Source organism: Gekko japonicus, unplaced genomic scaffold (genome assembly GCF_001447785.1).
Source record: "Gekko japonicus isolate JY-2015 unplaced genomic scaffold, Gekko_japonicus_V1.1 scaffold1325, whole genome shotgun sequence".
Taxonomy (NCBI): Eukaryota; Metazoa; Chordata; class Lepidosauria; order Squamata; family Gekkonidae; genus Gekko; species Gekko japonicus.
In genome coordinates, this window is record NW_015165280.1 from 31,747 (window position 1) to 53,885 (window position 22,139).

At 43.2% G+C, this 22,139-nt stretch overlaps 1 protein-coding gene across 1 annotated transcript in view; it reads left to right on the forward strand.

Moving 5' to 3' along the window:
* Positions 1-22,139, forward strand: part of TAF1B (TATA-box binding protein associated factor, RNA polymerase I, B) — a 67,527-nt gene that overhangs the window by 25,536 nt on the left and 19,852 nt on the right. Inside the window, exon 8 of the mRNA XM_015410303.1 lies at positions 1,250-1,349. Coding sequence (XP_015265789.1) covers positions 1,250-1,349 — 100 coding nt within the window. The remainder of the gene's footprint in view (positions 1-1,249; positions 1,350-22,139) is intronic.

Here is a 22,139-nt window from a genome sequence, read left to right on the forward strand (position 1 = left end):
GTGGTACCTATTTATCTACTTGCAATTCTTGCTTTCGAACTGCTAGGTTGGCAGGAGCTGGAATTAGAGACGGGAGCTCACTCCGTCATGCGGCACTCGGGTCTTGGCCTGATCCAACATTGGCATCTCTTATGTTCTTATGTACATAAATCAAAATGGTATTTGGAAGATATAACTTTAGAGACTTTCTATGCGTGGCTACTAATGCTGCTTTCAAAGTTGTGTCGTGGGTACATTATGTGGCTTTAAGTTCCTAACCCACCAGTTAGTTGTTCGTTGACACTTGTAAATGCTATGAGTTTTATGTTCTATAATGTCATTTAAGAAATATTTTTCTGTGTTTGATGATTAAGCTCAACTCCTTAAATATTATAGTAAGCCTTATTAAGCATTTGTTAAGACCTTTGTTACTTTTGAAATGAGAAAAGTTTGGACTCTTCTGCCTCAATAGTGTGTCACCAGACTTTTGGACAGCCGTATTACTAATTAATTGTTCTATTGTGGAGCTCAAGAATATTCATCCTGACAGTTGAGTCATTCCTGTTGTTTGCATACTTAAAAATGTTACCTAATTCTGTTTTCCAGTATACTCTGAATAAATTAATCTGCTGATTTTTGCTGCTGAAATAACGTGTGCTAATATTCATTATCATATAAGGGTACCTGTGTGTTTAGCTGTGAACCTGTCTATGTCCTGAGGAAAGTTGCTTTTGTTTTCCCCTCACAAGGGACCTAAGGATCTTGCCCTCAGTCAGCAAGGAGGCCACACTATGTAGGTCATAGCCTGTCTGCTTCCATTTTCTGTTGAAGCCTCCCCAAGTAGTGCTGTGACATTACCTCATTGTTCAGAGTGGACAGGAAGTACATGTGACTATATCAAAATAGATATTTCTGTACAGCTTTGCTCTCTTCTACCAGCTGGTCCAAATTACATGGTACAATAATGTAATAATTCATACTAGTGCACTTAAGACAGAGTGTGAACAGTGCCAATTTCCAGCCAGTCATCTCTTATATTTGCTTTTCTTCCTCTCAAGAAAAGTAATGTTTGGCAAGAAGTGGAGATTTCACAATGCCCATCCTAAGGCCATTGACTTCAGTGAACTGAGAAGGGTGTAACTCTGCTTAGGATAGGCACTGTCTGTCAGTCACTTACTTTACTGTTTTAGCTTTGTAATTGTGGGACTTGTTGTGCATTCAATTAAATCACTCTGTACATATTGATTTTACTTTTACTCCTTCAACTCAGGCTGGTAATGGATGGTCACATTCCTTACATGAATGCATATAAAGATTTCCCAGAGGAGATGAAGGTGTATGGGATTGACTTCAAGATCTTCCATGTAGAGGTGATTTTTATTCATTTATCTTATGTGCAAGTGTTCATCCACTATATGTATATATAGTTTCTCTGATTAATTAAATTGGGTGTTCTTGATAGATTTTGGTATTTTTTGCTGGGGTAGTTAGTTGCCCAGCAAACACCCCCCCCCCCAGCTCATGTTAGGATTTTTAATATTGGTTTGGTACTGTCATTTTTGTCATTGTGTTTTAGAGAAGAGCTCTCAAAGAAAGAGAATAGGGTCCTGTTTGGGCTACAAAATAATAAGGGACAGAGAGATTATTATTCTGTGCTTTGGAGACAGGTCTTTGGTTTGAAAAGGGCTCACTGGTCTGGGGGGTCCTCTGTTGTTTTTCATGCATTATCTAGTATCTTACTGCTGCCTGCCCAGAGTTCTCCCAGCTTTTAATCTGCTTTCGATTTCTTGCATTACTGCCATGTTACATTACTGTACATGCACATTACTGGACATGCAAGTAGCATGTATTAACCTGGGTGCTTATTAGAATGATTCTTTAAGCACTTCTTTAAATAGCATTAATGATCTGATTAAGTGGAATGAAATGCAAAGTTCTTAAAAATCACACATTGTTATAAAGTTCTCTTTTGAAAATTGTGAAATGCTAAAGTTATTGTCTTTAATGCATCTTTTGTTTTATTCATATAAATTATTTCCCAACACAAGAAAAGGGTGTCATAAATTGGAGACCTGTAAGGGATCATGCATTGGAGATGAGGGGGATAAACATTGGGAATCCTCCTCTCCGTATATGGGCGCAGCAGTTCTCAAACATTATCAACTCAGGGACCCCTGTTTTGATTTCAAAAATCTTGCACACCTTCAAGAACTCTTCCCTCACTGGCACCTGCCATGCACCAGAAAGCCCCCTTTCAAAATATGCAGCAAGCTATGCATGTCCCATTATGGACTCTGTCCTCTAGTGTTCTCAGAACAAGACAGTGAGAACCACATCAGCTATAGTTCAACAGCAAGTGTAACTAAAGTGTTTGCACTGACTGCACATGGCCTAGAAACTCTGTTCTCAGGTGGTAGCTGATGCTTTAGAGTAGGGGTGTCAAACACGTAGCCTGTGGGCCACAACCGGCCCTCCCAGGGCTGTAATCCAGCCTGCAAGCAAGGGGCAAGACATTTCTCCTCAGTAGTGGAAGGCTGGCCTTTGTCCCACCTTCTCTGTCACAAGAGCCAGGAGGAGTGGGAAGCACAGTGCTACTTATGATTGCCCGGCTGGGGGGAGGGGGCTAGCGGGAACACACCAAGGAGAGGGGAGGGGATGCGGCCTGGCTGAGCGCAGGAAGGGCCATGTGGGAGTGCCTTCCAGCCAGCCGACCCACGTAGATTTAGTTTCAGCCAAGCCTGGGATTGCTCCCTCCACTCATTGCAGCCTCCTGCCCAAGCCACATGCGGACCCTCCACAGGCTGCCAGAAAGCCCCCATGCCCCGTCAGATTGCCAGCGGTGGAGGTAGGTGAACCGGCTTTGTCTGCTTCTGGAAGGAGAGAGGGCTGTCTGTGACCCTCCTGGCTACTCAGCATCCAGGGGTGGGAGCGGCACAGCACCCCCTCTAGTGCCAGCACCCAGCTGGCCTGGCCCGCCCCGGCTCTGCAGGGTTCCAGAGCAGCCCTGCCCTGTTTGTAACTGTGGAAAGGACCAGAGGTGGTGTTGTCAGGTCCAGCCAGACACTGCACAAATTGGAAGCAGCTGTGGTGATTCTGCTTCTCCTGCATGGAGGCTGCCCTTGTCTTAGGGTCTGGGTGGTGTTGGGGCACTTCCATCGAGGGCTCCTTCCGTCAAGGGACAGCTCTTCCTGTTAAGTGAGCGGAGCATGAGGCACATCATTTGCACATGCTGGCTCATCAAATAGCCCCTGGAGAAGAAGAAAAAAGCTCAAGTGGTACCTGAATAATCAGAAATCATGGCTAATAATGGCAGCGGAGGGGGGGAGACAGCGTGAGGTTTGCATCTTCTTCCTTGGAGGGGCGGCTGTTTGTAGCTCAGCTCAAGCAATCATTGGCAGTTTGCAGAGGGAAAGTGTGCTTTGTGTGTGTGGTTGTGTGTTTTGAGGCAATAGAGAGAAACCCTGATTCTGCTGGTGGCGCTTGCAAAGACAAAACTTATCAACCCTCCCCCCAGCCTTTGTCTCTCTTTGGCCCCCGATTTGAGCAGTGGTGGTGGTGGTGGTTATGCAACCGGCTTTGGTTCAACCCCCCCCTCCTTTCTGTTTCAGTTATAAGGTGCTTGTTTTGCAACTGAAATTCACTGCATTTTCATGGTCCATATCTCATCCCTGACAAGAAGTCTCTGGCTGTCTCAAGTGCAAAGTTCCTTCCAATTAAGGGGTGAGAGCACCAGAACTTGGCTCAGGGCCTTTTGAGTTGTGTTTGTGTGTGTGTGTGGGGGGGGGGGAGTTTGCAATGCCCAGCCATTTCATGTTTTCCCTAGGGTCCTAGACTCAGAGCATTGACTGTGAGAGCAGGCTGAGGAAAGGGTTTGCTCCCTACTCCACTCAGCATGGGGGCATCCTTAATTGTGTTTGTCTGTGTCATTTATAAAGTTTATATCTCTGCAACCGAGCATTACATTTTATGACACACATGGCCCAGCCCAACCCAACCAAGTCCCATTTATGTCAGATCCAGCCCTTATAACAAATGAGTTTGATAAGGTTCCATCTAATATTCTTGTTGGCAAATTGATAAAATGTGGTTTGGATCCTATGACTGTTAGGTGGATCCATAACTGGTTGACAGATCGCACCCAAAGAGTGCTTCTGAATGGTTCCTCATCCTCTTGGAGAGGAGTGACGTGGAGTGCCGCAAGGATCTTTCCTGGGACCTGTTTTGTTCAACATCTTTATAAATGATTTGGATGAAGGAATAGAGGGAATGCTTATGAAGTTTGCATATGATACTAAATTGGGAGGGGTAGCAAATACGGTAGAAGACAGAGTCAGGATACAGGATGATTTTGACAGGCTGGAAAACTGGGCTAAAACAAATAACATGAATTTCAGTAGGGATAAATGTAAAGTTCTGCATTTAGGTAGGAAAAATCAAATGCATAATTGTAGGATGGGCGAGACTTGTCTCAGCAGTAGTCTTAGTAGACCATACACTGAACATGAGTCAGCAGTGGGATGCGGTAGCTAAAAAGGCAAATGTGATTTTGGGCTGTATCAACAAAAGTACAGTGTTCAGATCACGGGAAGTGATGGTATCTATTTACTCTGCTCTAGAGTATTATGTTCAGTTTTGGGCAGTACAATTTAAGAAGGATATAGACAAGCTGCAATGTGTCCAGAGGAGGGCAATGAAGATGGTGAAGGATCTGGGTATGTTTAGCCTGGAGAGGAGACGACTGAGAGGTGATATGATAACCATCTTCAAGTACTTGAAGGGCTGTCATATAGAGGATGGAGTGTAGTTGTCTTCTGTTGCCCCAGAAGGTCAGACCAGAACCAACAGGTTGAAATTAAATCAAAAGAGTTTTCGGCTAAACATTAGGAAGAACTTCCTGTCAGAGCAGTTCCTCAGTGGAACAGGCTTCCTCGGGAGGTGGTGGGTTCTCCTTCTTTGGAGGTTTTCAAACAGAGGCTAGATGGCCATCTGACAACAATGCGAATTCTGTGAACTTAGGCAGGTCATGAGAGGGAGGGCAGGAAGGGTTGCATCAGTGCTTAGTTCTTGTGGCCCTTTCTTACACACCCAGGGAAATGTTGATTGCCACTTTGGGGTCTGGAAGCAATTTTTCTCCAGGCCAGTTTGGCTGGAGATCCTGGAGTTTTTTTGTCATCGTCTGGGTGTGGAACAGTGGTCACTGGGGGTATGGGGGGGAGGTATTTGTGAATTTTCTGTATTGTGCAGGGGGTTGGACTAGATGACCCTGGAGGTCCCTTCCAACTCTACGATTCTATGAATCTGTGCACTCTTTGGCCAGTGCTCTGAGGTGATCTTGAGGTTAGGCAACTGTGGGTGCAGATGGTTATTTGAACAAGTTTTCCCTAAAGAATTACAGAAATCTGCAAAACCTGTTTGGCCCTAGAAAACACTGGGATAGAAGGGAAAATGTGTGTGGACTCTGAGCTGCCGTAACTATCACACTATTTTCAACTTATTCTTTAAAAAAAACATGATTGAGCCATTGTTGCCTATGGTGTATACATGATTCCGCCCCGCCCCCAGTTTCAGTATTGTTTCTGATCACACAACTTTTGCAGATTTATTTAGTAGTCCAAAAACAGTTAACCTGAAGTAAAAAGGGAAAGAAAAGAAATTAGTATATACAACTTGAGCGACAGAGGATCTGTCATGCTAGTGTACTTCCACTTTTCTGAATTTGTCTTTTGGAAGCTATGATCAATTAGCATCTTGAAATGAAACCAATGAAAGCTTTCTTACTTGTAGAGGTATGCAAAGCAGAAAAATATGCATTTTTTTCCTTTGGGGGAAAATCTGTTCTTCAGTAGAAAAATTATCTGTGATGCTTTGTACTGATGGATGCAGAGGGGACAGCTGTGGTAAAGGATTGAAAAATGGCACATGTGTGAAGTATTTATGATCCAATTCTAGGCATTTTGGGTGTTTGAAAAAAATTAACTTTTCTATATGTTCCAGATGCTGATTGCTTGCAGTAGGACAAAGACATGCTTCATTACGTTAGAACTTGAGGGCACCCAATGAAATTAAGGGCAATAGATTCAGGACTGTCAAAAGGAACTTCTTCTTTACACAAGGAGTAATTAAGGTGTGGAACTCACTGCCAGAGGATGTAGTGATGGCCACAAACGTAGATGGCTTTAAAAGGGGTTAGACAGATTCATGGAGGAGATATTCCATAGTCAGAGTCAGCAAACCTTTGAATACTTGTGCAAGGAGGCAGCAGCAGGCAAAGGCAGGGTTCTTCTGTGGCTGAGCATCCTTGTCCTCAAAACCAGTATCCCTTGTATTTATTTATTTTTGACATTTCTACCTCGCCCTCCCCACAAGCGAGCTCAGGGAGGCTTACAAGAGGGCACAGGCCCATGCATAAAAACAAGATAAAACAATAAAACCATTAAATAACAACAAAACAAGAATAAAGTGCTCCATACAAACAAGATGGTCTCCAAATAATTTCATGATGGTATCAGTCATTTCATTGGGAGTGATATTGTCCTGTAGATGGTCCAAGACTAGTCCAGCGATATCAGTGCCATGCAAGATTATGGCAGATCTTAGTCCATTTCTCCTCCATCTCAAAAGTCCTACTCCCCCCCCCCCCCCCACATATCCTATTGTTGTCTGTGCCAGGTCATGTCTAGGCAAGTTCTGGAGCCACCACTTCGAAGTCACTGGCCATCAGCACCAGAGGAACTGCCTGCTGCAGCTTTCAATTCAATGCACTGTTGGCAACAAGTCAGAAAAATTGCATTAATTAGCAGCATTGCTCAGCATTTAGCTGGGAATTGGCCACCTACACATTCTGCCTAAAGCAAATTACTGTGTATGCTCGGAAGACTGTATACTCTTCCCTCAATATAATTTGGTGTAATAAGCATATTGCCTTATTTATTTTTCTAATTCACTTTTGGAATATTTTTTACTTTTAGTTATTTATTTGCTTCAGTTCTACCCCACCTTTTCCCCAGTGGGGACCAGAGTGGCTTACCTCGTTCTCCTCACCTCCATTTTATCCTCACAACAACCCTTTAAGGTAGTTAGGGCTGAGATTGTGTGATAGGCCCAAGGTCACTCAGCAAGCTTCCATGGCAGAGTGGGGATTCAAATCTGGGTCTCCCAGGTCATAGTCCAGCACTCTAGCCAGTATACCACAGTCCCTTTATATTTCTCTTGGGTGAAAAATTGTGTCTTCTTTACAAATTCAGCCAAATCAATGTTTATGTTTGGCTATTAATTGTCTGTCATTTAACATGCATTTATAGCCTTCTAATATGTACACAAGGATAATTTTCCTTTAGTATACTTTTTGACATAATCCAAGCAATACTGAATTTCTGCTTATATTTCATACAATTCTTTTTTGAACAAAGGAAGGAGAATATTTTCTTGCCTTATCTGTGTTGATTTGGTGCACTGTCATGGGTATCAGCCCCATAGTTTTTAAATAAAACTTTTCTATATTTGACTTCTAAGTGTAAAAGTGGTTTAATATTGAAAACGTATATAAAACAGATTTGGTATGGCGTACGCATTTTGAAGTTTCTGGCGAATATTGTCTCTCGGAGATACAGTCTCCTTATCTTGGTTTTTTTCCATAAGCTTGGGAAGATGCACCGTGAAAGATTTCAAAAATATTTGCTAGTGTTTTCCTGCTGTTGTTGTTTGGGCAATGGGTAAGCTGGGACAGCTTGTTCATGAGCTGTCATTCTTCAGTATGCCTCGCCTCTTTTGATTATAACGTCTCCCTCAGTAGCATTCGATTTGGCCACCTCATGGACAAAAAGACAAGCTTCTCTTTGCTTTGGAAAGGAACCATCATTTAATATGGGAGTGAAGAACTCAGGATAGATTCACATGCACAGTCATTTTTATTCCAGTGAAATAAGATCCACCGACAACTTAATTGGGCAAAGGGACGGTTCCAAAGCATAATGGCATCATGGATATGCCATGTTTGTTTATTTATTTATTTAATTGGGCTTGTATACCGCCCTCCTCACAAGCAGGCTCAGGGCGGTCCACAACAGCCATATAAAACACATTAAATAATTTAAAATACAATTCTAAAACCCAATGGCCATATGGCACCATCATACCATTCTGACCCTCCAGATTACATTAGCAATGGGGGAAGAGGGGTGAAAGCAGATTGTGAATGAGACAGTTATTAAGAATTATTAAACTGTTAAAAACTGTTACTGTTAAAAACCGTTGCTGTCCTCAACCACATGCTTGGTGGAACATCTCTGCATTGCAGGCCCTGCAGAATTGTAACAGATCCCGCAGGGCCCTCATGTTAGCAGGCAGAGAGTTCCACCAAGTCGGAGCCAGGGACTTCCAATAGATGTTGGTCACTTGAGTGTACTGATCTCCAGGAGACATACCAGGAGAGGCAATCCCATGGGTATGTTGGTCCCTGACTGTTGAGGGACTTAAAGGACAAGACCAAAACCTTGAACCTGACCCGGTACTCAACTTGGAGCCAGTGCAGCTGGCAAAGCTCATCAGTGTCCCCCTAAGGACCCAGGCTGCTGCATTCTGAACAAGTTGTAATTTCCAGATCAGCCTCAAGGGCAGCCCAGCATAAAGTGAGTTACAGTAATCAAGCCTAGAGGTGACCGTTGCATGGGTTACCATAGCTAGGTCAGGGTGAGACAGGTAGGGGGCAAATTGCCTGACCTGGCGTAGTTGAAAGAATGCCAGTCTGGCAACATTTGTGACCTGGGCCTCCACTGTCAAGGAGGCATCCACACCTGTCTGACTGTCTGTGCCAGTGTTAAAGGTGCGTGGTGGTTAAGAGCTGAGAGGTAGCACCCCAAACCTGAGTCTCCCCCACCCAGCCTTTTCCCCCATTCCTGAAAACCTGCTGGGGACCTTTACAATTCTCCTTCCAGAACAAAGTTTGAGTCCAGTGGCACCTTTAAGACAAACAAAGTTTTATTCAAGGTTTAAGCTTTTATGGTCTTAAAGGTGCCACTGGTCTCAAACTTTGTTCTGCTGCTTCAGACCAACATGGCTACCCACTGAAGTTCTCCTTCCAGAGAGTTTCAGCCAGTTGCCTGAGGCCTCAGAAGGCAGGAAGAGGATTGGCTGTCACCTGTGGCCTTTCTTGTGTCTCTGCCTCAAGAGACTTTTGCCTCATCTGCTCCTGGGTTTTAAAGGCAGCTTGCTAAACTGTGCCTTGTTTTCTGTTTTGTCTCTACCCCCACACCAGTAAGGAAGCCCGTGTTTGTAAGCAGGTTTTTATTTGTGAATCTGCTTGTTATTCTGGTGCTGGCCTTTGAGTTGCTGAACAAATGAATCTCCTGCTCATCTTACCGGGTTGGCTGATTGCAAGACGTGACTACCTGCCACTGCCGTGACTGGGCTGCTTCTGTGTCTGTGGTTTGTTGCTCAGCTTAGTGTCCCATCACCTTTTCCACCTTCCCCTGGCTTTCCACGGGCCCATTCCTGCCTTCCCGACCTCAGTCTAGAAAAGGTGTTTCTCAACTGCTTCCCACAGCATCAACATAAATTCAGTAGGCCTCAGAATCAGATTTACAGAACGCAGGTTTTCCTGTGTCTTCTACTTGTATTGGACTCACGCCACAACCCAGTGTCATGTCAATTATCACCTTGTATCGGGGACAAAAATGGCTGGGTGAAGTTAGCGTGGAGTGGTTGCCATGCATCAGAAAACAGGATGTGCTGGCTTCAGTTTTTTTTATTTTTGAAGTCATGGTTATTTTTTCTCTATTTCTAATAGGCTACATCTTGCTTTCATTTAATCAGAATGGGAATCACTTTTTCAAGGCTGTATGAATTTAGCTGTCAGGCCTGTATTAGATACATAAGACAAAGCACTTGAGTTCTCAATCCCCTCCCTCTTCCTTTTCATCCCCAAAATAGCTACCTTGTCTGTCTGGATAACATTTAGGGGCACTTAAGCATCTTCTGTCTCACTTGAAAAAAAAATTACTGGAGATAATGACATTAGTAGGTGCACATGCAGCGTTTTATTTTATCTCCCGAAAGCAGCTCTAGAAATGACAATAAGCATGGGTGAGGCTCTTTAAAAAGAGCTGAGGAGGAAGTTCATTTCTGACATTTATTATAATCAGGTCTATCATAGGAATCTGGTGTTGTGTAACAGAAACTCTGGCTTGTTCTTACCTGTCGAAGCATTGCTTAATAGAGAGAGAAAATTGGCCTGCTGAAATGTTGGTCAAATTGAAACAAAATTTCTTTTCTGGTATTGTGTTTGGTTTTTTTTAAAAAAATTGTGTGCAGGTGATATTGACTTTTGGGTGTCTTTTGTAATTACAACTTTCTGTGCTCCCCTATGTTCATATGTACGGTTTGATGTTCATCTGGATCTGTCACACAGACAATTTATGCTCAGAGGTTTGCGCTGTTCTTCCAAGAGATGTTTCATATTTTAGTAATAATGTATGAGCCTCATCTTACTAGAGTACATCAGTGCTCTGCATAATAATACACTATAGTCTATGACTTACATTGGGTGATGTGTAGGAAACTTTATGTGTTTGTGTAAGAGAGGGGAGAGTGTGTGTGCAAGATCGTGCATGCTGCATGGGAACCGGGCCTAATGCCCTTTTAGTATCTTCCAATTAGATGATTCTCTGTATTCATGGCACCTGCTAATCTGGGTGTAACAATGACTCCAAACTAAAGCATGGCTCGGTAAAGCTTGAGATAATCTTTGTTTCCCTAGCTGAACTGAAGCTCCCAAATCTCAGCTATTTGCTGTACAGAGGATCTTGCAAGATTTCTGTTGTCAGTCTCTTTATCTCCATTTTTGGGTGTTACAGTCTTCGTGAAGTGTTTCTTCCTTGGAGCAACTCAGGATGCTAAGCGGCTCTCTAACCTCGGCTGTAGGCGTTTCACCCACACATTTGTTCTTTCCTGCCATTTGTTTTTTTTATTAATCCCAGGCACACCCCTCCATTGTTACCTCACTAGGTGCTTGTGCTTCATAAATTTTAGGATTAGAAGATACATGACCACCCTATATCATTGCTGTATGTTTCCTACACAATCCTTGCCTCCTTTGTAATTCTCCCAGTATTTTTGAGAAATTAAATAAACCTGATTAGAAGGGGGGGAGGGGCAAATGTGTTAAATCGTGTGAGCAGAAGGCACTTGTGGAGATGAATTTTGCTTATCCTCCAGCAGCTCCAGAGACCTTCAGAAAGCCAGTGCTGTGAGTCAAGGGAACCTCCTGAACAAAATGACGCAGGAGGGGTAGTAGAAAGAGGAAAGTAGGCAAAAATACCCTCCTCCCTCTTACACGAAGAGAAAGCTTGCTCCTACCATGTTTCCTGCATCAGCAGAATAGAAAGGTGGGAAGGCTTTGCCCAGTTTCTTCCTCCTCACTGGAGCCTCCTGTTGCCCTGTGTCTTTTTGTTTTTGTTTTCTCCTTTGACTGTGGGCACTTTTTGTAGGGGCGAGTTACGACTAGCAATTTAAGATTATGACAACTTGCTTTTTGTGGGCATTCTCAGAAGAACTTGCAGTGCCACTCAGGAAAAAAGAAACTTTAGTGTATATGTTGTGGAGCTGGACACATAAACTCCAAAGTATCTATATGTAGACACTGCCAAGTAATACTAATGGCAGTGAGACTGTTCATGCTTGTTCATCTCAAGAGTCATCTTTTTCCCCCCTATTAATACTGTATTGGTTTTTTCAGTTAGTTACCCAAGTTCAACTGGGCTTAGTGAGTGCAGGGTGGTGCAATTGAGGTACCGTTGATTGAGGTGTGTTGTACACTCATTCCTTTAGCCCAGTGATAGTTTCTTGCGAACAAGTTTTTGAATTACTATGCAAGTCTGCAGAACCTGTTTGGCTAGGGACAATAGCGGGATAGGGGAAAATGTGTGCACACCCTGGACAACAGTAACGCTATAATCCCATAGCATAGAAAAGAGCAAAACTCCAGTTGCACCTTAAAGACTAAGAAAATTTGTGGCAGGGTATGAGCTTTCGTGAGTCACTACTCACTTCTTCAGATAGCAGTAGACTCTTTGCTACTGCTACAGACAGACTAACACGGCTACTCATCTTGACCTATAATACCATCTTCAACTCTCATTCAAAAACAAACGCAAACCTGTGATAGAGCCATTGTTGCCTGTGGTGCGTACATTACACACACACACCTTTTGCTATTGGTTGTGGTCAAACAAGTTTGGCACATTTAAGTAGCAATCCAAAAACAGCTGAACCAAAGTGATAGTGGGATGAAATACAGAAGCGTCTGCAGCCTGACCAATGGTAGTTTTTCCATGGCACTTTTAATTCTCTGCAAAAACAATACTGCTGCTTTGTGGCCCTTAATGCATGATTAATTCTCTTGAAGATGTGCCATTTTATTGTGTACCTGTTTCCATGAGCCTTCAAGATAATTAACATCTTGCTAATGCTAGGCAGAGTTGCTCCAGCTTCTAATGGACTTACACTGGAGTAATTTTGCATAGGATTGCATTGTCAGCGGGCTTAAATAGAAGTTACACTTTAATGTGATTCGTTTCCTTACACACAAATCTCATTTTGACAACCCCATTGACAAAATGGCGTTTTCAGAAGAATTTAAAATGGAAACATATAGTGCCTTTGCATGGGAAGCCTTATCTGCCTTTAGATGTATAAAACAGGGTTGATATTACCCCTTGCTCTGAACAGGCAGATCCACCTTGAGGGTCACCATGTAAAACACGTGTATGGTATTTTCTGACAAGGCTGATAGAAAATCTTAAGTAGCTGCTTTCAGGTTTGGCCACTTGTTTAAAAAATACCCCATTTATGTATTTAAACCAAAATGAGGAGTGATACGCTGGATCAAGTTAATGAAAGTCTTTATAAAGTACTTGCACTAAAGTGAAATTGTGTAGTCCACTTCTATCCATATTGACTCCGAGAGTTAATATGGATTAAAACTGAGAGTCATTTGAATGGTACTGGAAACTAATGAAGCTAGGATGAGTGATTGTCTTCCTAATCTGCAAGTTGTTATATTTGAGAGGCCAGTAGGGGAAACAGGTTGAGTTTCAGAAGCAGAGCTGTGTTTGAATCAGGGAAGAAAAGAGGGGGAGGAGAAGCTGTGAACCTAAAAGAGGACATTGAGTCTTTCTCCCTCATCCCCCCCCCCCCCCCCGCTCAAAGGTTGCATCCTACTTTATCTGAGAAAAAAGGATATAAGCATTAGTGGGTTGAAATATAATGCAAAACAATTAAGGGATAGTTTTAAAATGATTTTTAATCTGATATGTCAATCTACAAAATGTCAGTCTACAAGTTACTGAGTCACTAGGTCATTTGTATTTCATGTACCAGGTTGGCTGTAAGTTTTGCATCAGGTAGGCATTGGCACTGGCAGTATTGCCAGTTGTTACATAATTGACAACTGGCTACACTGACACAGTTGCATCACCAATCTACTAACCTCTTTTGATCTTTTTAATACTGTATAATATTCACGCTCTTACGTGCATGAGAGATCTATCTTAGAGTAGCTTGTTTGTACTTCTGTTACATCTTAAGTGTACATGTTGGAGCCCCCAAAGGTATCCCTCCCTGGGAAGTTAAGCTTCTGGGGAATTCTCCCCATTTATAGAGTAACAGCATGAGACTGCTGAAGTCCAGGGCTCGCCTAATAGGTTTTTGTTCTTTACCTGATGAACAATGATCAACATTCTGTAGTTCATATGCTCATTGAATCATTTTGGGTAGGAAGTACATAAGTGAGTGTATTTAATTGACAAATTAATATTTTCCTTTATACTTGGTGATAGACATTCAACTGTGAACTTTGATATTAGATGGAAGAAGTTGTGGGTCTGTGTAAAATTGTGTGGAGGATAAACAGTTGAGAGATTCTTCCCACCTACAGTGCAATAGGCTGAGACTGCTTCAGCCTGGGCTAGACCTTCCTGCTCAACTAATCCTCAGCACTCTAGTACTGTAATGCTGTTGCCTTAGAGCAGTGGTTCCCAAATTGGCCAATACTAACCCTTGGGGGGCTTACCTTAGGATACTACCCCCTGGTGGGCTTGTCTGGGGGGCACTAAGAGGCAAGGGGTCAGAAGGGGGGCACTAAGAGGCAAAGGGGTGGCAGGGAGGCTCCACAAGTGTGCCTCTTCAGCCATTTTGTTCACTTATTTATGATTGACCAGGCTAGATGCTGGCAAATGGCACTCCAGGTTTCTGCCTCTGCATATTGCTGAAATCTGGTGGAAAGTATTGGACCTTTTAGTAAATTTGCTGCCAGTTCTGAGAAATTGTCATCAGCGCATGTCTTTTTGTCTCTTGGTTATTCTTGCAGTTTTTGCTGGTAAATTTTTAACACAATAGTATTGTGTGATATTTATTTTCTTGTGTTCTTAGTTACTGAACCTGTTGATTATGAAGTACATTTTTAGCTATAGAAGTGTTGTTTTTGTTGCAGCCTGCCCAGTGTTAATATTTCTAAGTTATAGAAGGATTTAGCATTTCTCAATAACTGTTTTCAAAAGGGGGGGAACATGCTTTTTAAAGGAAAGAGTTAAGAGGTAGAAGGAAACATGTGGATGAGGGAAATTTAGTCACAGCACAATATAATGAAGACGATTCCTCTCAGCAACATTTCAGTGAAAAGATGCATAGATGAGATGGCTGAAAACGTGGAAGATACATTGTGCATCATACTAAGGACAACAAAATTTGCATTACGGCTGGATGACTCAACATCCCAGGCAAGAATTTTTGCTTCTTGCTCATATGCGCTTAATAAAAAAATTATCTTATGAGCTGTTTGCAAGGCAACTAAGAACGGATGTTAAAGCAGAGTCTGTATTTCATGTTGTTGAGCAGTTCTTCAAAGACAAGGAGATTCTGCTTACTAACATACTTGCTTGTGCAACTGACGGAGCACTATCTATGACTGATTGCTACTGTGGGTGTATTGCTTACTTGAAAAAAGCAGAGCCAAATGTCTTTACCATTCACTGTATCATTCATTGCCACATGTGGTTGAAAAAATCTTCGGAAATCACCTATATTAGTCATTACACAGTGTCAATACTGTAGTGAATAAAATTATGATGATTTGCAAGTTTTTGTGACCATTTGGATATGCTGCATGGAGATATGTCTGTGTCATGGATCAGTCAGGAGACAAGGATTCTTGGAGGAAGAGGAGGTGCGATTAATAAGGAATGGAGGGAGCTCACTGAAAATGTTGAGACAGTGTGTGACTGCAATAAAAAGGTGAACACTGTGCTGGGGATTATTAGGAAGGGAATTGAAAACAAATCAGCCAGTATCATAATGCCACTGTATAAATCAATGGTGTGACCTCATTTGGAATACTGTGTACAGTTCTGGTCACCACATTTCAAAAAGGATATTATAGCATTGGAAAAAGTGCAGAGAAAGGCAACTAGAATGATAAAAGGGTTGGCACACTTTCCCTATGAAGAATATACCGAGCTGAATAAATACCTGAAAAATACCTTATCAGCAGTGTTCCCTCTAAGCTGAGTTAGTGTGAGCTAGCTCATACATTTTTAGCCTCCGGCTCACACATTTTTGTCTTAGCTCAGGAAGGATGGCTCCAGAGCAAACTAATTCATGCAGTAGCCAAAGCACTTGCTCACAACGTTAATTCCAGTAGCTCACAAAGTAGAATTTTTGCTCACAAGACTCCACAGCTTAGAGGGAGCATTGCTTATCAGTATTTTTGGGGTGTTTATTCAGCTGAATACAGATTAGACAATCTTATTTGGCTACCTACCAAAATAGCCACGCCCGAATAGAAGCTGATATTCTTTGTCTTTTATATGGACACAGCTAGAAGGCATTTAAAGAGGCTTCTTTAAATGTCTTCTGTGTTCACTCACTGAGTTGTGCTGAGTGGTGCTGTCGCCTTCTGAGTTCACTTGCCGAGTCACACCACTGCAGCGGCACAACTTGGCAAGCGAACTGAAAATGCCTTCTGAACTCGCTGAGTTTATTGGAGCTTATTGAGCCTGCAAGAGATCCTGTTTTAGGAGAGCCCACCCTTAACTTTCTCCTTTCCATTCCAGGCATCTAAGTTTATTAACTTCTGCCCTACTAAAATCTAACATACACATCTGACTACAAACCCCCCCCCCCCCCGCAAAAGGAATTCTTGGTCACTTCCCCCTAGGGTCCCCACCCCCTTCATCCGTTGCCTGCTGGGTAATATTAAGTTGAGTATGGCTGACACTCGTAGCTTCCTCCACCATTTGGAAAAGGAAATTGTCACCCAGGCAGGTCAGGAAGTTGCATGACTATGGATGCTAAGCAGAGTTTGTCTCCCAGCACACATCAGAGAAGTTGAAGTCACCCATAACTACAAGTTCATATTGCTTGGATACACTGTCAGGCTGCTCAAGTAGGGCCTCCACCACCTCACCCTGGTCAAGTGGTCTGTAGCAGACTCCAACCACAATACTGTTTGTCCTTCCTTCCCTTATCCTCACACAGCTACTTTCCCTAGGGCTGTTATCTGCCTCTTCCAGTATTTCCTGGCAAGAAAATAATCTCTCCACATACAGCGCCATGCCACCTCCTCTCTGAACCTTTCAGTTTTTCTTGAACAACTCATATCCATCCACTACTACATTCCAATCATGGAAATCATCCCACCAAATCTCTGTAATGCCTACTGAATCATATTTCACAAATCCTGTTCATTCTGGGATAATAGAAGGGTTTCAGGGATATCAGTATCTCTCCCCCTTTCGTTAAATGTTCTTTTTTTGAAACAGATTCTTAACTGCCCCCCCTCCACCTTTTCTTAGGCAGCCAGCATACTCAGTCCTCATCTGCTGTTTGAGGTCATTGTTTGTTTACCAGAACCTGTACCTTGTATGTGGATGGCCATGTTTATTGCTGTGAAAGGTTGTCATAATGTGGTCATATGTGGTCATAATGCTTGCTGGTGGAAGGAAGAATGATGATGATGGTGGTGATGGTGATTCCTACATGTGCTTAGTGTTCCTTATTTACCCAATAGGAAGATGATAAAGAAAAAGAATAGGGTTTTATACACCTCTTTTCTGTACCTTAAGGGTACCAATGCAGCTTACAGTTTCCTTCCCTTCCTCTCCTCACAGCAGTCATCTAGTGAGGTAGGTGGGGCTGAGAGGGTTCTGAGAAAACTGTGATTGGCCCAAGGTCACCTAGCAGGCTTCATGTGGAGGAGCGGGGAATCAAACCTGGTTCTCCAGATTAGAGTCCACCACTCTTATCCTCTTATACCCTACTGGCGCTGTCAGATGTTCCTCCTTCTAAAAGTTTATACACCAACAGTTTTTTATTACTGTACACACCTGTAACTTTTATGCGGATCTAAGATAGTTCCCTGTTTTTCTTGACAGCATTCCTGGGGGGGGGGAAATCCTAGTTTTCTAACCTTCCAGGTAAATAGTGCCCTGTGCAGCTGATTACATAGTCTCCTAGCCACAGGGGATGTCCATGCTCATCCTAAGAGGGGACAGAATTTATGTTCTCATTTTCTTGTACTGTGCTTATTGTTGCCTCACTCTGGGTGCCCTGTTGGCAGTTAAGGAGGTCCTCCTTGACCCTGTCTGGTGAGGGCATGATTGCCTCTGAACAGACTGTTTTAGCTTCTCATTCACTTTCCATGGGATATCCTGGCCCACCCTGATTTTTGCTCCTGTCTCTGAGACCATGGCAACTGGCCCATTGTTCTGGATGGACCAGACAACAGGCAGCCTTGCAGCCACTCAGGCAGTTGCCAAGGTGATATTACTTTTTTGGTATTGCTGCCCATCTCTTCCTCTAGCTTTGTTACCTTTGGGGCATTCTCATTGGCCATGCCTGGAATATTGTCAGCTCAAGTGTCAAAGGTAGGACTTTACCCTTTTGGAGTGGCTGAAGCTGCAGAAAGTGAGGTCTGAACACTCTAGAATTTTGTACACATGTTGAACGTACAAGGTGCTCTACTGGGAGCCATGCTCCCTATAAGCTGTGGAGTCCTGTGAGCAAAAATTCTACTTTGTGAGCTACTGGCATTAAAGTTGTGAGCAAGTGATTTGGCTGCTGCATGAATTAGTTTGCTCTGGAGCCATCCTTCCTGAACTAAGACAAAAATGTGTGAGCCGGAGGCTAAAAAACTGTGAGCTGGAAGAGTCTGAAAATGTGACATTTGTGTACTTTTCTTTAAAAACAAAGACTTAAATGGTTAAGCTACTTTCATATTGGCTAAGAAGTTGAAATTTGTGTAACTTGTAGTCCTTACCACTAGTTACTAAGAGAGTTTGAAAACGACATTATTACTCAAAACAGTCAAAATCTGGAGCATGTCTTTTTAGAATGTCTCTGGTTAAATTACACAGGGGTAGAGCCCCTTGTCTTTCCTTGGTGAATTTCCTTCCCCCTGCTGGCCTATCTGCAAGTATTTGAGAGGCTTGCTATATGGTTTTCTATGAACTTCAGTATATGGGGTTTTCTAGAGAAATTACTAGAGTGGCCTTGGGTGGAGTAAATGTGCTCCTCCCAAGTTCCTGCATGTTCTGTTTAAATTATATGGCTGGCTACATGCGTAAGTTGTTTTTAAAAAAATACTCTAAAAGGAAGACTATACTAGAATTTGTTATTTTAAAAATAATGCTTTTGTATCCCAGTAGAAGGAGCTGCGGTGGCTCAAGTGGTTAAGACACTGAGCTGCAGGCTGTGGAAGGTCAGTAGTTCAGCAGTTCGAGACCCGGGTGCCGCATGATGGAGTGAGCTCCCATCTCTAGTTCCAGCTCCTGCCAACCTAGCAGTTCGAAAGCAAGAAATTGCAAGTAGATAAATAGGTACCATTTCGGTGGGAAGGTAATAGCGTTCCGTGCGCCTTGGTGTTTAGTCATGCCGGCCACATGACCACGGAAACGTCTTCGGACAGCGCTGGCTCTTCGGCTTTGAAACGGAGATGAGCACCGCAACCCTAGAGTCGGATTCGACTGGCTTTCGAGCAAGGGAACCTTTACTATACCTTTATCCCAGTAGAATTATCAATTACATGAAAATGAACTTTAAATTGTTAGATCCCAAATCATTACCCTAAAATTAAACTTTGTAGCAGGTTTACCATTAATTTTTTAAAGTACTTAAACCTGAACAGTTCTGAAAATAGGTAAATAATTTATTCCTTGGAAACAGCTAAAATTTCTAGGAGTGCAACAATGTTAGAAAAGTACTCATTTAGCATTAAGAAATATGAGGGCTGTAACTTTTCATGTTAATATAGATTAGATTATTCTAACATATTGGGAATAGAAGCTTTGGAGTACTGCTAAGGGTGGGTGACAAGCTGAAGAAGGAAAAAGAATATACTATACAATAGAGTAGGATAGACAGATCTAGCCCAGGTAGCTGTACTGGCTCCAAGGCTTGTGGGGGGGGGGCACATCTCAGATTCAATCACAGAATTGGAAGGGGCCATCCAGGCCATCCAGTCCAACCCCCCTGCTCAGTGCAGGATCAGCCTAGAGCATCCCTGACAAGTGTTTGTCCAGCAGCTGCTTAAAGACTGCCAGTGAGGGGGAGCTCACCACCTCCCTACAAGATTCCACTGTTGAACAACTCTTACTGTAAAACGTTTTCCCTAAGATCCAGCAGGTACCTTCCCACCCTTAATTTAAACCCATTATTGCAAGTCCTATCCTCTACTGCCAACAGGAACAGCTCCCTGCCCTCCTCTAAGTGACAGCCCTTCAAATACTTGGAAGAGAACAATCCCGTCCCTCTTCAACCTCCTCTTCTCCAGACTGAACATTCCCAAGTCCCTCATCCTTTCCTCATAGGGCTTGGTCTCCAGGCCCCGGATCATCCTCATCACTCTCCTTTGCATGCACTCCATTCTGTCCACATCCTTTTTGAAGTGAGGCCTCCAGAACTGCACACAATACTCCAGGTGCAACCTGACCAATGCAGTGTACAGTGGGACTATGACATCTCGCGATCTGTTGATACACCCCATGATTGCATTAGCCTTTTTTATCGCTGCATCACACTGGCTGCTCATACTTAACTTTTGGTTCATCCATACCCCCAAGATCTTGTTCACACACAGTGCTACCCAGAAGTGTATCCCCCGACCAGTATGTGTGTTCCTCATTTTTGTTACCCAGATGTAGAATTTGGCACTTATCCTTGTTAAATTCCATCTTGTTCACATCTGCCCACTTTTCTAGTGTGTTCGCTGCTCCTTCCAATTTGGTGTCATCTGCAAATTTAATGAGTAGCCCCTCCACACACCCATCCAGATCATTTTAAAAACATTGAAAAGTACCAGGCCCAGAGCTGAGCCCTGTGGCACCCCACCGGACACCTCCTTCCATTCAGATGAAATATCATTGACAGCTACTCTCTGAGTGCAGTTCTCCAACCAGTTCCCTATCCACTTCACTATCCTACAGTCCAGTCCACAGTCCTCTAGTTTACCCATCAGAATATCATGGGTAACCCTGTCAAAAGCTTTACTGAAATCCAGGTAAACAACATCAACAGCATTCTTTGATCTAGTCAGCTCATCATTCGATCAAAGAAGGAAATGAGGTTGGTCTGGCAGGACCTGTTGGGGTCAAATCCGTGCTGACTTCCCTGGATCACCATGTTGTCCTTCAGATGCTTGCAGATTGACCCCTTTAAAATCTGCTTCGGTATCTTCCCTGGGACCTCTGGGTCAGACTCACTGGCCTGTAGTTTCCTGGGTCATCCCTCCTCCCTTTTTGAAAATTGGGATAACATCTGCCCTCCTCCAGTCTTGTGGCACATTTCCCATCCTCCAAGAGGTCTGGAAGATGATGGACAAATGCTCTGTAAGCTCTCTAGAAAGTTCTTTGAGCACCCTTGGGTGAGTACTATCTGGCCCTGGGGATTTGTACTCATTCAATGCAAGCCAGGTACTTCTCAACTACCTCTCTGTCCATGCCAACCAGAAGCCCAGACGTCGTGCCTTGCCTACTGTCATCTCTAGATGAGCCTGTTCTCTTTACAGGAAAAAAACTGAGGCAAAATAAGCATTAAGCCTTTCTGCTGTCTCTCAGTCCTCTGTCAGAGTTTCTCCATTTTCACCCAGCAGTGGGCCCATCACCTCTTCTATCTTGCATTTGCTCCTCACATACCTGAAGAAGATTTTCTTGTTGTAGTGAGCCTCCCTAGCTAGCTTTAGCTCACTGTGAGCTTTGGCCTCTCTGATGGCTGACCTACAGTGCCTAGCAACCCACAGATACTTTTCTTTAGAGGTATGTCCTTGCCTCCATTTCTTGAACATTTCCTTTTTCTCCCTTAGCACATCACACAGTTCTCTGTTCATTGTTACGCCAACTGCTTTATTTACAGCAGAGGCTAACTAAATTTAACGTGAGTCCTGGCCAGCTATACCAAGGTCGTGTCTGAACCCAGAGTTCCAGTAATGGAGACCACACGGGTGTTTTTCCAAAACAAATAATCTTTTTACTGAAGGATATCAAAGTCACACATACAAAATAATCAGTCTCACAATAGCATACGTTCAAGTTCCTTTAGGGTTGCAGAAATAGAAATAAAATAGTTTCTCAGTTACTTGGAGGTAGGTAGGTAGGTAGCTATTTCGGTTTATACTCGCCTGTTCCTTAAGTCTTGTCTGTTGCAATGGAAATGGGGTAGAAAGTGATACCTAGGGGTTTAAACTAAATCACACCTGCTAGAACCAGCTAAGCAAGCATGGATCTCTTTGGCTGCAGTCCAAGAGATCTTAAAGTAGACAAAGGGATTGTTGGACAGAAAGCTGGACCTTAGGAGTAGTAAAGAAGATAGAGGTCGTGGAGAAGGGAGGTGGCTAGCCAAGAACTAGGGTTTGGGTCTACTTTTATAGTTGAATCTCCAGGTGGGTGGCACCTTGCCAAACTGTAATCCCACCTACTTACAAGTCCATCCCATAGCTTCCCTCATTGGTGCATGTGGAAAGGGGCAGGTATTCTATGGGTTGGGCCAATATTTTAAATACTACACGCTATCTCATGGAATGCCGGCTGGCCAGGTGTGAAGTCTCAGCTTCCTGTATCCTCTTTGAAGTACAGATGAATCTTGGCTTTCCCAGGCCTACAAGGTACCATCAACAGGAA